The 16,838-nt window shown below is 42.1% G+C and overlaps 1 protein-coding gene across 2 annotated transcripts in view; it reads right to left on the bottom strand.

The window, feature by feature from the left end:
• The window catches only part of KCNH1 (potassium voltage-gated channel subfamily H member 1), a 226,247-nt gene that overhangs the window by 84,558 nt on the left and 124,851 nt on the right, over positions 1–16,838 (bottom strand). For both annotated transcript variants that reach the window (XR_013392151.1, XM_077925556.1), the window contains exon 10: positions 15,198–15,394. Coding sequence is in view for 1 of the 2 variants with exons in the window: in XM_077925556.1 (XP_077781682.1) it covers positions 15,198–15,394 (197 nt within the window). In the remaining variant the exon portion in view is untranslated. The remainder of the gene's footprint in view (positions 1–15,197; positions 15,395–16,838) is intronic.

Below are 16,838 nucleotides of genomic sequence, written 5' to 3' on the forward strand. Positions count from 1 at the left end.
AAGCCTTCTTGCAGAAGTGGAAGTCCCTGCGTAGCCAGATGGGTGGGGTATAAATAAAAAAATTATTATTATTATTATTATTATTATTAGGCATGTTGGGAGAATCCCATCCCCAAAAAAACACAACAGGAGCTCAAAGGCATGCTTAATATTATGTGAGAAAATGCCTTTACTTACACAGAAGATGGGGCGACGTTGAATTCAATTTTTATTTTTATTTTTACATACCCTTGTACTTACTCTTTCAGTACATTAATTCTGAGACTGTCTGATATCACCAGCTCTGGAGGCTTATCTGAAATGCATGTTTCCCTTACTGGATTCTGGGAGAATTTTTTAAGAACAGGATTTCATGTTCAACCCACACTTGAAAATAAAGTTTAAAAACGCTGTGCTTTGAAAAAAAGATTAAATAGCACTAAGAATTTATAGGCTACAGATCTTAACCTAAGCAAAAAGCAAACCAACAATAAAATATTTCTGGAGCACAATTGTACTCCCACACTTGCAGTGCCCGGAGAAAAAGTTCAGAAACAGCTTAGCTGACAATGGATTGTATCCAATGCTTTAGGATTTAAGATTATGTTTGTACCACCACTGTTGTCACATTTCATTTTGCTTTCTGCCTCTTGCTGCCTGCAATTCATTTCCCCACGTTTTCTGCATATAGTTTCCCCGTAATTGTGGGCTTCCTTTCTCTTCCCCACACCCTGGCTGCTGAATGAGTACAGTCACAGTTATAGACTTCACAATTTTCTGGTGGGTGTGACTCAAGTCATTTGGAGGGTAAATCAGCCTGCATTCTAGGGTGCTATAGAGTGGAATGAAAGCAAACTTTGACCAAGAAATCTGGTCAATGATATGAGCAGGCCTCAATGTCTTGCAGGGGGGGATTAAAAGGAGGGAGGAGGCACTGAATGCAGGAATAAACCAAAAAGAAGTTCTCAAAAGGTTCCAAACTGTTGCCAGGCATGTTTCAGAAACTAGCGTTTCCTTGTCCAGGGGCAATCAACTCCTTACAGGCAGTGTCCACGCAACACAGAAAGTTGAACTATGGTTTACTGGGATCAGACTAGTTTGTGGACTCTTGGAGAGAGAGAGCCACTTCATTCATTCCCCCTCTTTTTTACTCCCACACCGCATGGAACTAAGACAATGTTTGGCTTAGCATGTCATCTAGACCTGCAGTTAAGTGCTCTCCTCGCTAACCACCAGCTGAAGCCAAGAATAGGGATGCTGGGAAATTCTGATGAAAACAGAAAAGGAAATTGCAGGTGTCCCCTTATGGTGAGAGTGAGATTGGGTGAGTGGTTGCGTGGCAAGGCCCAAGGTATCAATGGTTGTATGAATGGGTGCATTTTACACTAATTAGGATCCTGCGTTTTGCTTTATTTATATTGATATTGCTGGTATGGATATGAATATCGTTTATCTATTTTAATGCAAATCATTGAACATTGTTTTTATTGTGTGTGTGTGTGTGTGTGTGTGTGTGTGTGTGTGTGTGTGCATTTTATCTATAAACTGCTTCAAGATCTACAGATAATAAGCCGTCTATAAATGGAAATAAAAAAGTAATAAGTACATAAAAAGCAGGAAGTTGCTTATTAAAAGGAGCATGTGATAGATAAATTTGGTATGGAATTGCCATCCTGCTTAAATAGTTTTCTGGTGCAGCTCACAGGAAACTGAAGTCTGGGTGTAGTCTAAGAGAGTGGCAAAAGTTCATTTTCTTCCATCTTACTAACAACAGAGCCTCACAAATCAGAAAAAGGACACTTGGAAGTATCTAGGTTAGTGCTACACCTAGTTAAAGTTGCTGACTGCCTGTTTTGGGGGGATGCAAATGGGTTTTTTAAAAAAGAAAACTTGGGATAGTTCACAGCATTGTGCTCCATCATCAAAAGATCTATTTCCAGTATATAAAAATTAAGCCTGCTGCTAAAAATAAACATCTCCTTTTACTGCTTAGATGCTCCTTTATCTTGCTCTGAACCTGCATCCACAGAGACAGGTGAGCCAAAATGAAAGAGCTGAAAAGCATCTGTTTTCTAAATAAACAAAATGAAGCAAACACAATAGAAGACCAGAAGTGCACTTTAGAAATTTCAACAGGAAAGAACCCATTTGTTTCAAAGCAACTCCACACAAGGAAAACCAAGTATTGTATCTATCCCTCTGGTAAATGATTCACAATTTATTCCGCAAACCTCAGGATGTGGGACAGAGTTTGACAAAGAATATTTTAAACTCTGCTAAATGAACTGAATGTTTCCTATCTGTATGAGTGCATTGCCTTTGCTGCTTAAAGCCACAAAGCAGCATCAAATCAAAGGAAGCTTTCTTGCAGTATACCGTAGTCCTAGGTATATTTACTTTCACTTTGTTCAATTGGGCTTACTCTCAGGAAATTATACATAGGATTCCAGCCATAAACTCAATGGGTGACATTAATAACGTCCACCTGCTTATGCAATAGAGATCTGGTACAACAAGGCTTCTAGTTTCTCTTCTTCCTCCTCCAGCACCCCATAGATCCCCAAAAGCTGCTGTGGAGGCCCCCCAATCCACCAGAATTTTCAGGGCGAAAGAGGAAAGAGGAAGAAGAGGCTCTGTTGTATGAGCAGACGTCTGCTCACTCCACGTTGGCTCTCATTCTATTGTGATTGCTGTCGTCGTCCAATTCTACTAGTGCTAGTGGGGAAATAATGAATTTACATCAGTGTAAGGATCTAGTCCTAATTTAAAGATTTCTGAGCCACCTTTCAGTGTAGGTCACAATGCCCTCAAAAGACAGTGCACAAAACGCCATAGCAAAATTACAAAACCGTCAAATTACACCTCGAGAACAATTAATCCACAGCAGAGTAATTAATAAAATGCAGATCAAAATGTAAATGTCATAAGAATTGTCCTTTTAAAAAGGCAATCATGGGGCTAAGATTCTTTTTCTGTGGAGTGCATTCCACAAATACCCAACTTAGCAGCATTTTATATCCTGCCTTCTAGAAACCAAAAGAGAAAGGCAAACCAACAGCCATAAACTGGCCCCAGTGTAACCCTCCCTCTTCTAGATGTCAGGCTGCTGGTGGCCTTTGAGATGGATGGGGTCATGGTCTGAGACTGCCATTAGAAGGCACCTTTCTGTCATTTCCTAACCTGCTGCTAGCTGAAGGGAGGCTGGATGCAAACTTTAGCAGTTGCCGTTTCTGAAAGTTAGCTCTGTGCTGCTAAAGATAAGTTATTTTGCAATGGTTTCCTGTGAGCTCCTATAACCCATCAGTGATTCAACTATATTCCATCTGGATGCTTTTCTCTGTTTGACCCAGATTTTATACAGATGCCAGCAGCATCTTGTCCAGTCTGTTGCTGACAACAGAGACATTGACACATCTGAGTGAGCTAGGACCTTAGGATGGGGGAAATGCTGCAGAGAAATTAAAAAGGGAAACATTTCTGTCTCTGACTTTCTCTCTTATCTTCATTTTGTGCTGTTTATTAACTTATTCTGTTCATTTGTCTTTTGATGTTCTGTTTTGTCTTTTTTAATGCAAATAAATTGCCAAAAGGCTAGCTTTTTATATGGATCTGGATTGGCATAGTTTTAACAAAGATATGTTTTGAAAGGAAAGGAAACGTTTAAAATGGAAGGTGGAGGTTTAATGAGTACAATATTAGGCATTTATATTGTTCATTATATTCATAAAAGCTTTGACAGAGCTAAAAAATATTTGCTCTTCTGTGTTTTTAATGTTCTGTTAAGTGTTTGTTGTGATATATTGTAAATTAGGTGTTATCTATGTCCTAACGATTTGGCACACCATGTTAAGGTCTCTGCCCGCCCCCCTGCAGTTTAGCATCTATATGAAGCTGTTGGGAGTGGTCGCTGGAGAATTAGAGATGAGAAGTTACCAATATGTGGATGACACCCAGTTTCTCTATAACATGGAGGGCTGGATAAGGACAAATTAGCTAAAATTGGAGAGACCAATAGGGGAGAGACATATTTTATTGCAGGTGGGACAGACAAAGGCAATTGGTTTTGCTGCTATTACCTTTAAAGTCCTGAGACATTATTTTAGCTGCCCAGATTTCAATTTGATGGTCATATCATGTTGCATTTGGTGTTCCCATAAATTTCCATATTACATTTCCTAAGTCTTATAGGAACTGCATGATTTGTCATACAATATAACTGCTTACCCATAGTATATTCGAGGCACTCATCCAGATAGAGTAACCTTCAGTGATTACAGTGGTACTGTCAGGGAACTGCCATCAGTACTGGAGGGAGAGCGCGAAAGCCAGAGGGATTCCAGAGGGTGTCCTGGGATCGGGAGAAGCAGCCCATCTTCTGGGGAAGAGAATCAGCGTAGCACCAGTGGAGAAGGGGGGCAGGTGGGGGAAGAGGCGAGGCGGTCCCATGACTCCTTGCCTGGGAACAGTGGGGAGACTAGGGGTCCTCCGTTGCCCACGCCCTCCCTGCGCAGAAGGCTTCCACGCAGAGTGGGTAGGCGGAGACTAGGCGTAAAAGAACTTCTTTTCTGGAAGAAGTTTAAGAAACGCCCACTCACGGATTCTGCCAGCGATTGAGTCAGCCACGGGCGAGTGGCTGTCCAAACAGAGGAGGTTCACTTTGGCAGCCCAGCCAGGTGTTTGCACCCAGCCAGGAAGATAGGCACCTGCTTACACACGAGCAACCCCCTTAGGAACCATTAAAGGTACCTCGGGTTACAGACGCTTCAGGTTACAGACGCTTCAGGCTACAGACTCCGCTAACCCAGAAATAGTGCTTCAGGTTAAGAACTTTGCTTCAGGATGAGAACAGAAATTGCAGCAGGAGGCCCCATTAGCCAAAGTGGTGCTTCGGGTTAAAAACAGTTTCAGGTTAAGAATGGACCTCCAGAACGAATTAAGTACTTAACCTGAGGTACCACTGTACTTAAGTGGAGAAGAATGCTTTGAAAGTCCTGTAGATATTTTCAGAGCAAATGCCACACGATCAAGGAATGCCAGAATGTTAGCAATTCATCTAATCTACCATTATGTTATTTACCAACTTTAGAAAAGAAGAAAGGCACCTGAAAACACTATGAGAAGGTGTATGGCTGGTGCTGAAAGCGAGAAATGTAGCTCTGTCTTTATGAAATGCAAATTTGGACACAATTCACCAGCATTTCCATCTACTCTGCAGTGCAGCAAGGCGAGACTGGAAGTAGGCATGGAGATGGAAGGGCCATTTCTAAATCACGTCCCGATTGTCAGAAGAGAATTGCTGCACCGAATGTGTGTGTCAAAGAACGCCAGAAAAGCTTTCTATATTGACTGGAGATGATAATGCCGAAACTTTATCCCAAATAATCTTCGGCCATGTCTACAGATCCTTACACAGATTCCATTAGACTAACATAAAATGAAGCTCTTTACATTTCATACAAGGGCAGAAGACACTGAAACTCTGCAAACTAATAAATTGTTTGAAGCAATCTTATTTTTCACTGGCAAAAAATGCCACATATGGGTTGCTGCTGAAATGACTTAAAATCAAAGCAGACACTGGAAATCGTGGACAAATTAGGGATCATTCAGCTGTACCGTACAACGGTTTCTAGTAGGAAAGCCAGCATAACTGCACTCAATAACTTAGGCAGTGTAGGGAAGGGGACCAGAAAAGATGCTGGAAATCTGTGATCAGAATTTATTTTAAGAGTAGCTGAGGTGCGACTAGTTTGGGGAAGCGGCTTAACTCTTTCTGTGCTAGTTATTTCCCCAGTCTAAATCCCACCAACTCCCCAAGCTGCTATAGAAATGGCATATTGGAGGGGGGGATTGTAGATTGGAAAAATGGTGGAGGGAGATAATGTTTTATTATTGCTGTTATTATTATTATTATTATTATTATTATTATTATTTATTACTTATACCCCGCCCATCTGGCTGGGCCTCCCCAGCCACTCTGGGCAGCTTCCAACAAAATATTAAAAACACAATACAATAATACCTCAGCGAACGTCCACCCCGTCGACCATCCATTTCGGTGAACGTCCGTGGCAAACACGGAAGTACCGGAACGGGTTACTTCCGGGTTTGCCACCCATGCACGCATGCACAGAAGCTCCAATTCGCACATGCGCAGAATCACAAACTGCTCCGCGTGCATGCGCAGAGCAGCGCTTTGTCGAGCGTCCCTTTTGTGGAGCGTCTGGGGCTCCAGAACAGATCCAGGACTCAAAACAAGGTACCACTGTAAAAGATCAAATATTAAAACTTCCCTAAACAGGGCTGCCTTCAGGTGTCTTCTAAAAGTCAGAGAAAGTCATACCTCGGGTTACAAACACTGTCGGTTGCGCGTTTTCGGGTTGCGGACTGTGCCAAACCCGGAAGTACCGGAACGGGTTACTTCCGGCTTTCGGCTTTCGCGCATGCACAGAAATGCAAAATGACGTCACATGCATGTGCAGAAGCACTGAATCGCTCCATGCGCATGGACAGACATGGTGCTTCAGGCAACGAACGCTGCAGGTTGCGAATGTGCCTCCCGCACAGATCACGTTCGCAACCGGAGGTATGACTGTAGTTGTTTATTTCCTTGACATCTGGTGGGAGGGTGTTCCACAGGGTGGGCACTACTGCTGAGAAGGTCCTGGTTCCTTGAACTATGTGGATATTGCACAAGTACCAGCATGGTCTGAGACAGTCTAAATGCAAAAGTAATTGATAGATACTTCTCACAGTGAGGGGACCGCCAGAAGGCCCTTGGAGCTGGACCTCAGCGTCAGGGCAGAACAATGGGGATGGAGACGCTCCTTCAGGTATACTGGGCCGAGGCTTCTACCTTCGCTACTCTAACCACCCCTTCCCTCAAAGCTACTAAGAGAAAATATGAGAGGCTTGATTTCATTTCCAGCATCTCATCTGTTCCAGGCCTGGGACTCTCCGCTTCTTCTTGTTCCTTAAGGTCATTCATTACATTTTAAGCTATATTTTTATTTCAGGCACTGATTTCCAATATGCAACATCCCTAAAGTGCTTTTCAAATCGGTGAAAGGGCATAGGAGACTTCCAGGGTGCAACTCAAGGCAGTGTATGTAGGGTTCCCGGTCTCTCATCTAAACTCTGGCCGAACCTACCTCCACTTAGCTTCAGAAAAGTGGTTGAATTATGTAACCACAAGACCAACTCCAGATTAATCTGTGACGATTGACAGCACTGTCACCATTTCCTTCCTCTGCTCCAGCCATTTGAACCAGTGTGTGATGGAATGTGACAAGTGAGTTTATCTTATTTAATTTAGAAAACAGGTCAGCATAAACAATATCCCAATGCTCGTCTTGAGTGGCAGTAAAGCCCTGAGCAGTACTTAATGAATTGTGCATACAAAAATGGTGTCGCATTTCCCTTACGACAGCAGCCTCAATTGGGGATGTGGAAATATAACATTTCTGCAAAGCAAGAAAAGAAAAGAACACCTTGACAAAGGTAGGGTGTCGATTCTCATCTCGTATCGATCTAACATCTGCTTCTGAATCATGCAAGTCTTTGAGCTGCACAAGCTCTTTGAGCAAATGGTCAGATATTAATTCTGCTTTGCTCAAAATCTTGCAGTAATTTGCAAAGAGTATTGAATAATGCTACCTGTGATATAAACTATTAGTGTCCCTATCACAGACAGACAGGAACAATGGCCGGACTCTCTTTTTTTGGCAGAACTACTCCCTTTAAGATTTTCTGAAGGCAAGGATACATTAATCTTAAAAGCAAATGTACTTTTATATGGTAAGTGCAAAGAATGCAGTTTATGTCATTGCATCAGAATTGACCTGCTACAAGCTTTTCTTTTACTTCTATGGAAAAAAAACACCCAAAAGGCAAAACAGGAAACAGCCATCAGTCAAGCAGAGAGATGCTCAAAAGTGTGACATCAAATTTATACAATTATATACCAGATTCAAGGGACGCGGGTGGCGCTGTGGGTTAAACCACAGAGCCTAGGACTTGCCGATCAGAAGGCTGGTGGTTCAAATCCCTGCAACGGGGTGAGCTCCCATTGCTCAGTCCCTGCTCCTGCCAACCTAGCAGTTCTAAAGCACGTCAAAGTGCAAGTAGATAAACAGGTACCGCTCCGGTGGGAAGGTAAATGGCGTTTCCGTGCGTTGCTCTGGTTCGCCAGAAGTGGCTTAGTCATGCTGGCCACATGACCCGGAAGCTGTCTGCAGACAAACGCAGGCTCCCTTGGCCAATAAAGCGAGATGAGCGCAGCAACCCCAGAGTCAGCCATGACTGGTCAGGGGTCCCTTTATGCTTTACCTTTATACCAGATTCACACATAACACAAAGCCAAACCAAGACTTAGCATGAATGAGAAAACATGCAGGTTTCCAGAGTGGAGGTTGTGGCCAACCCAGGGTAAGGTATGGTTTGGCTTAGTGTTACATCTAAACCCAGGCTATTGGTTTTTCTCACTCTAGAGCACTGTTTTCCAAACTCAGGTCTCCAGGTGTTTTTGGACTACAATTTCCATCATCCCTGGCCACTGATAGCTAGGGATGATGGGAGCTGTAGTCCAAAAAATAGTTGGAGACCCAAGTTTAGGAAACACTGCTCTATACAAAACACATGGTATAACCAAGCTTTAGTCTTGGTTTACCATTCATGGTCTGACCTTCACTTTGAGAACCCACTCATTTGCACAAGGCATTTGGCATATAGCCTTACATGCAAACTGGGCCACAAATGTCATGTGATGTTACCATTAAAGGATTGCCCTTGCATCTTTGAAAACCAACATTTCTTATACTAAGAAGAGAACCTAACTACTAAATGACAATTGCAATTTATTTCTGAAGGGTTTGCCTTCTGCCAAAGATTACGCTTCTTTCAACATTCAGATATTATGCTACTAATAGGCACAAGTTTAAGTGTGCACCTAAAATGTAATGAGTAGAGCCACTGAAATCCAAAGCCATTATTTTACATTGTTCAAGTTATTTCATGGGGTAATCATTTCACATATAGCTTTATGAAATAATTGTGCTGATTGCATCTCGTATTTCAGAAGACAAATCCACAGTCCTAAAGGAAACATGTGCTTGCCTGCCTGTCTAGACTTCCTGAGCAGAGCAAGCATAATGAAATGCTAGAGCATTCCACCTGTGAAAAAGGTCTTTCTGTAGTATTCGCAGCCAGTTGTTTAATCATCTCTCACACCGTCTAAAAGACCTAATGGCTAAATGGCATCATGAAATATTCAAGGCATGGAGAGCACTAGAGAGACCTGAATTGAGGGTACTGCCAGCCAGCCAGCTCTCTCTGGTAGGGCATGAGCAATCATCTATATCCCATCATGCAAACTACCGCATGCATCTGTGCAAGGGAAAGCAAACACGCCCATCCCCGAGTGAGTGAAAGTAAACTAAGAGCAATCAAGAAGAAGTAGTGTACACAAAAACTAAAGCAAATATTTGCTGAAACAGAAAAGACAGGAAGCTTTCTGCCAATGTACCAATTAGGGGCACTCCACTGATGAGTATTAAAGAGGCTAAAAGGCGTGGAGTTTCAAACCAGAGGGAAGAAAGGGGGGAAGCTACTAAGCCAATCGTCATTACTAAGGATGATGGGAAACTACTTCTTCCATAGGAATCTATATAGTCTTCAAAGATATCTCCCAGTGGAAAGAAGTATAACCTGGAATCCCCAGTAGAATGGATGGATTGATGTAGGTAAAAATGTCTAACCATCCTAAATGTGTTCAGTGTGCTCTCACATCCCCTTGGTAGGACAGTTATTTTGAGGCCAACAATTTTTCATTCAACTTAGTGTCCTGGAAATTAATTCAGTTACAATACTGACTATACCTGTGGCAACTTCAGATTGTAGGATGGACAGAAAAACTTAAAGTTGGAAAAAGTTCTCATGTATAATAACGGAGTGGGGGGGTGTACCATCAAATGAGTGGCAAAAGTTCTGGTTCTGCAGGTTTTCAGCACAGAAGAGTTTCAGTGAGGAAGGTTTCTCTGCTGAAAGTGTCTATTGTTTAGTAATTGTGCTATCAGAAGCTTTCCTCTGCAATTCAAATCCCCAGAGGGGATTATAACAGGGAATGACTTTTATGGTTATTCTTTTGCATTCTTTTGCATTTTATGGTTATTCTTTTGCATTCTTAGACAATCCTCCAGCCTATGTTTTCAGGGCAGTATACAAAGAATACAGTAAAATATAACATAATACTGCAAAATTATACAATTTACAATTCAATTACAAAACAGAAACAATGCAGATGTCATGGAAAATAGAAGCTGGTTAGCCACCTCTTCTGTCCCCAAAGTCCAGACAAAAAAGGTCTTTCACAGACCTTTAAAAGATGTCAGTGAGGGGGGGGGGGGCAAACGTATCTCCAATGGAAGGGAGTTTCATAACTGGGATGCCATCACTGAGAAGGCCCTGCTACAAGTCACTGTGGAATGTATCTCAGTTATAAATGGAACATACAACAAGCTTACTAAATCAGGCCAATCACCCATCTGAGACAGCGTCCTGATGACTGTGGGAAGCCTGCAAACAGGACATTAACACAACAGCATCTACCCACCTGTGATTCCCATAAACTAGTGATCAGAGACATAATGCCACTGACAATGAAGACAGAACCTTGCCATTGCAGCTAGCAGCCATCAATACCCCTCTCCTCCATGGTTTGGCCTAATCCTCTTTTAAAGCCATATAAGTTAAATAAAATAAAATATTATTATTATTATTATTATTATTATTATTAGTTGATGGCAACCACTGCCCCATGTGGGAGTGAGTTCCATAGTTTAACTATGCAACCTTAACTAAAGCCTTCCTTTATCAAAAGGATAAATGGGCATGCAGTTCTTTTTTTAAAAAAAAAGTTAAGCAATCAGACAGATGACCTGATTCACAAGGACACGATTGTTAACTGTTCCATTCTTCAATGTCTTGCTGTGTATGATTCCCATGCAAGTTACACTGATAGAATTATACTCACCTAAAGCCTAGATTCTAGCTCTTCCTCCCTCACAGACACACAACATCTTTAAAGACTCAAAGCATGAGAAACCGAAATATTTGTAGCACAAACAGGAATGCAACCTATGGGTAATGAATGAAGCACTTTTCTCAAAACACATCGTATTTTTTCTTCAACATTTCCCATCTGGTATACCTTATCCATATTCTTAACACAATGTTTACATCTTCTGCAGCCTGCAAAGTAAGCTTGCTGGGTAACTCAGGGTAGCCGATTCTAATTTGCAATCAGCTTCTTGCAAATAAAAGAAAAAGAATGCAGTTCACTTACTTAATACTAATCAAGTTTAACCATTCTCACCATCAATCAGCATCAGTTTTATCACTGACTGCAATCCAATTAAAATACCATTATCTCAATAATCAGATGGAAATTGCTATGATGGAATGTGCTTTCTATAATAAATGTTTCATAGAATAACATGAAAGGGAAAGAATGAAGTTCCTTTGCCTGAATATGTCTTTCCAAATCAATCCGCAGATAACCCTTCTAAGCTTAGCATAAAGAAAGCTCTGGTTTTAAAAAAGTAGCAGTTTCTTAAGCTGGGATGGAATGAGAGAGAAAGTTGTCTCAGTGTGTATTTGAAAACAAACTTAACTAGTTCAAAATACCCAAAATAATAAGTGAGCCAAAATGCAGCCACCTTTCAAAATTTTGCAGTGCAGTTCTCCAGCCAAGTAATGTGTATAAAAATAATAAAGTTTGCATAACAATATACACTGTCTGTGAAGGAAATATGAAAAAATGCATTTCATTAGGGGAAATTGCTTACAAACAGTGACATAGCGTGGGTTGCCAAAGCCCAGGGCAAGGAAAGCATTATGCCTCCTAAGGCAAGCATTGCTCCCCCAACTGGCACCTCCATGCAGCACTGCCACCGCTGGACAGAGCTGCAGAGCAGCAGCGGGACATGTGTGCTTGCCTCCTCCACCTTGGGCACTGCCACTGCCAGCACTCTCACTGCCTGCCTGCTTCCCCCACCGGCGGGTGATGCTGCATGGCCAAGGACCCATCCACTCCCAGTTCCTGTTCAGCGTGCTTCTCAGGTGAGGTGAGGGGGGGCAGGGTGTGCCTCCAGTTGGGGCGGCAGCTGCAGAGGTGTGCCCATAAAAAAATGTGCTGGTTTTCATGCTGATGTGATATCAGGCAGCCTGATGTGATATCAGGCAGCCTTAACGGTGTACCGTTTTTAACACTTGATTGGGAGCCGCCCAGAGTGGCTGGGGAAACTCAGCCAGATGGGCGGGATATAAATAATAAATAATAATCATTATTATTTCAACTGCACATCACTGGAGAAGGTGATATATGGGGTGGCTGTGCCACACATCTCTTCATTGGGAGTCGGTGGTGCTGTAGTCTAAACCACTGAGCCTCTTGGGCTTGCTGATCAGAAGGTTGGTAGTTCGAATCCCCGCGACAGGGTGAGCTCCCGTTGTTCTGTCACAGCTTCTGCCAACTTAGCATGTCGAAAGCACACCAGTGCAAGTAGATAAACAGGTACTGCTGTGGTGGGAAAGTAAACAGCATTTCCATGTGCTCTGGCACTCGTCACAGTGTCCCGTTGCACCAGAAGTGGTTTAGTCATGCTGGCCACATGACCTGGAAAGCTGTCTGTGGACAAAACGCTGGCTCCCTCAGCCTAGAAAGTGAGATGAGCACCACACCCCATAGTCGCCTTTGGCTGGACTTAACTGTCCAGTGGTCCTTCATAAAGGGATCTTGAGCCTTAATCTGAAGGAAATATCCACTTTGTATTGAAGTTTTCCTGCTCTAATTTATTCTGCTTGCACCTAATTGAGTGCGTACTTCAATTCAACAGGGCATAATGAAATGATTAACTCTGTTTGCTGCCAACATGATTTTGAAAACAAATAAGTAGTCTTTCCACTGGCAGGTATAAAAAATGGCATGTAACGCTGTGGTGATTCACACAAGTCTCCGTCAAAACATACTAATTAATTAGGCCAAAGAATTCCATGCTGTATTTGAAGCTATAATAAAGGAATGTCTCGACAAAATAGGTTACGCTCATTGCATGGTGACAATTATAGTTGCAAAGCTATACCCTTGTAAAGCCTTTTTCTGGCTTTTAATCAGATTTCATGGCTTTCTCCTATCTTCCTTGTATCTGAAGCAACAGTTCCAACCCTATTAAAATATATTACCACAGAAAGCAGCCCATACCGTCTCACCAGAAATGATGCAGAGCTAAAACAAAACCCCACAACCAGAAAGTGTATTAGATTCTTCCATCTGAGAGATTATTTCAAAGCATTAGCAGAATGCACCCATATCGTGCAAACAATGGCAAACATTGTACACTAATTGCCTTGTGCCAATTTTCTGCCACAGACCTGGGAGATCAATTATATCTGTCTTGAAGTAAGTAAATACACATACTAACTGCCCACGCAACCATTGCACAACACAGCACAGCGGATGTGCCAGAATACCTTTAAGCCATCATTTATGTACCTGCAGTCCAGGAGGTGTGGAAAATGCTGCTCATTATGTACTGCATTGCTCCCTGTCTAATTCTACCAGGAAGATTCCTTTTTAAAAAAAAAAAATAGGTAGAAAATCTGTTGTTTCTTGATGGGTTGGGATAATTACACTACATAGAAGGTTTTAACATTTGCCCTCACAGTTCAGACAAGATTTCACAGTGCAACATGGGGCCTTGTAGACTGGGAATCGCCTATGTTAAAACATGCTGGTGCTATTTTTGTGATCAGCAATGGTTTCTTGTTAATAAATCTGACTGGCTGGATGAAGTGACAACTACTTGCCACTTTTAAGGGTTGTAGAGGATAACTCAGAGGAGCCAAACGCAGAGAAGAGAACAGGCCTCAATCCTCACCTCTTGAGTAGCCTTCCTTTTGTCTGAGGCCTCGTTCCATGGCATACCTCAGGATTTCTCCATGTTACATTCACAATCATATTTCTACTATATGCTTTTCTTTACTCTTATACACTAACACAAACTTCAGTTTGGAGACTCCTTTATTTTAGAATATGCTTCCCACAAAACCTCTTATGGCAATTCTTTAATTCTATCCTTCAAAGTGCTGATGTTGCTGTTTGCATTTCTCTTTTTGCAATAGCGGACTGTTCTTAGTGCTGAGCGAATGTTTGTGAGTGGGGGAAGAATGCACTAAATATATGCACAGCCCCACCACCACCACCCCATCTTCACAACTTTCTGAGCATATACAAAAAAAGAGGTATAAGGAAGAAGGCTTGAGGCACATTTGCTGGATACCGAAGTTGCGAAGAAGCAGAAACTATCTCCAGTACAGATTTTAACGGTCATTCTCTCTCGCTAGGAAACTCTGGAATCTATGGTTCTTTGTGCAAGGCCAAGGATTCTCAATCATGGGAATTGTAGCATAGAAAGGGTGTTGAGAATTTACTTGAGCAACGCTACAGTTCTCAGGGACTCCTAGGAACCCTGGCATATCAACAGACATTGGATTTTTTAGATCCCCACCTTACGCACCAATTTGACACATTTTTTATATCATGCTTCATTGTAATTGACTCCATGGTAATTTTACATTAGTTTGCTGGGATGCAGAAAATTCTCTGGTAAACTGATGTGAATCAATACAGTGGTACCTTGGTTTACAAACTTAATTCGTTCTGGAAGTCCGTTCTTAAACCAAAGCATTCTTAAACCAAGACGTGCTTTCTCATAGCAACGGAAGACTCAATTTACAAATGGAACACACTTAACATGTTCTGCTTCCAAGCAAAAGTTCACAAACCAAAACACCTACTTCCAGGTTTGCACCGTTCTAAATCCAAGTTGTTCATAAACTAAGCTGTTCTTAAACCAAGGTACCATTGTATATGGGTTGAATCCAATAAAATCCATGGAATCCCCAGTGCAAATTCCAGAATTGGGGGAGGGGGGTGCAGGGAGCATGCAAAGTGAGGAAACAGAGGAGCAGATTGTTGCACAAGTTACACCCCATTGTAGTGCAAATATGCCTGTAGGTGAGTTGTTTACCAGTGAGGATTCTTATACACCCACATTTTCCATTTAAAAAAATAATAATCCTGACAGAATCAATCGAAAAGGAAAAGAGCCAACCCGAGACCATCCTTATAAACTTCTATTAAGCACACCATAACTCCTTACCCTTTTCCTCAGGTTGTAGGTCAAGATGAGGTTCCTGGAGAAAGAGTGTGAGAAGGCCGTGTAGAACTCCAGCACCTTCTGTAAGGCATCTCTCTTGATCACGTGAAGGTCACAGTACGTCAGAGCCCTTACGTTAGCACAAGACTGGGCGAGGGTAGTTTCTTTCCAGAAGACATCCCCAAAAACATCTCCTTTGCCTAGGAAAAGACAACAGCAATAATATCCACGATCAAAGGACTGCCTCAGCGCCGAGACTCAAACAGCAAGAGCAAAACATTTCCACAAGAGCTTTCTTTCTTTCTTTCTTTCTTTCTTTCTTTCTTTCTTTCTTTCTTTCTTTTTACTGGAAGTGCATTTCTCATTTCATTCCACATTCTGAACACACACTTTTAACAGGGCCCTCTGGTTGGAGTCCAGGGACAAGATCCAAATATCCCTGTACACGGTGACATGCTGCCAACAACCTTCTTCCCCAGTTGGCGCTGTCAGGCCAGATTTAAATGAGAAGCCAAGGACACAAGGAAACATTTCCCATGTGGTCACTCTCTCATTTAAATCAACCCATCAGCTGGTGCTGGTTCTGTGTAAGCATGCAGGTTGTAGTACACTTGGTAGAGTTGATTTTTTTATTTGATATTTGTGTTCCACTTTTCCAACAACAGTGTTGGGTTCAAAGCGGCTCACAATCATCATCATCACCATCACCATCATCTTTAAAATGTGCAAACATTACAGTCCCTATAATCCTATCAAAAACACAATAGCAGGGGAGAAAATAAGGCTGATAAAACAAACAAATTCAATGCAAACTCATAGTGCTTCAAAATACATAAGGAAGAAAGCTATCATGCTACGGAAAGGAAGCAGGCAGGATTCTTCAAGATAGATGTTTGAGACAATTTATCTTCCTGGGCTTGTATTCTTTTTGTATGCTGTACCTATAATATGACACGCAGTCTGGAGAGGCGGATGAGGGATGCTACATAGGCAACTGGCAGTGTTGAGACATAACACTAAACCATGGCTTAGCACTGAGTCAATGGGCCACAGCAAGCAACAGACCTATGTTCTCCCTCCTCTCATGTGCAGCCAGAAAAAGAACGCCAGCAGCATTTATTTTCAGTTTCTCTGCATCTCAGCTTGTTGTTGAAGCCAAAGTGGGAATCAACTAATCCTTCTCAATGTCAAAACAAGCCAATTTCAAACCATGGTTTCTGAATCTGGCTTGTTTGACCACAGTAACTGTGCAAGCCCTGATCCCCAATTTGGAGACAGCAAAAAGCTGAGATTCCATTCGGATACAGCAATAAGCTGAGATTCAGGGAAAATACACCAAAATCCTCTTTCCAGTTATGTGGCAAGATAAGAGGATAGAGTGTATGATTTCAAGGCTTCCTGCAGCTCATTCACATAATGCCAAGCCATGAATTGTTTATGATCAATTGGTTTTTACCCCACCCTTCAAGTCACTCCAAAGTGGGATGTATCAAATATAAAAATCCTACAAGAAGTCCATTAAGAACATTGAAACAATATAAACCAGTTCAACAACTACACCGTTCACTGCAAACATCAGCGGCCTAGTCAGGGTGGGCCCAAGACATTTCGCTGCCTGAGGCAAAGGACAAGATGGTACTCTCC

This window comes from Podarcis muralis, chromosome 3 (assembly GCF_964188315.1).
Source record: "Podarcis muralis chromosome 3, rPodMur119.hap1.1, whole genome shotgun sequence".
Taxonomy (NCBI): Eukaryota; Metazoa; Chordata; class Lepidosauria; order Squamata; family Lacertidae; genus Podarcis; species Podarcis muralis.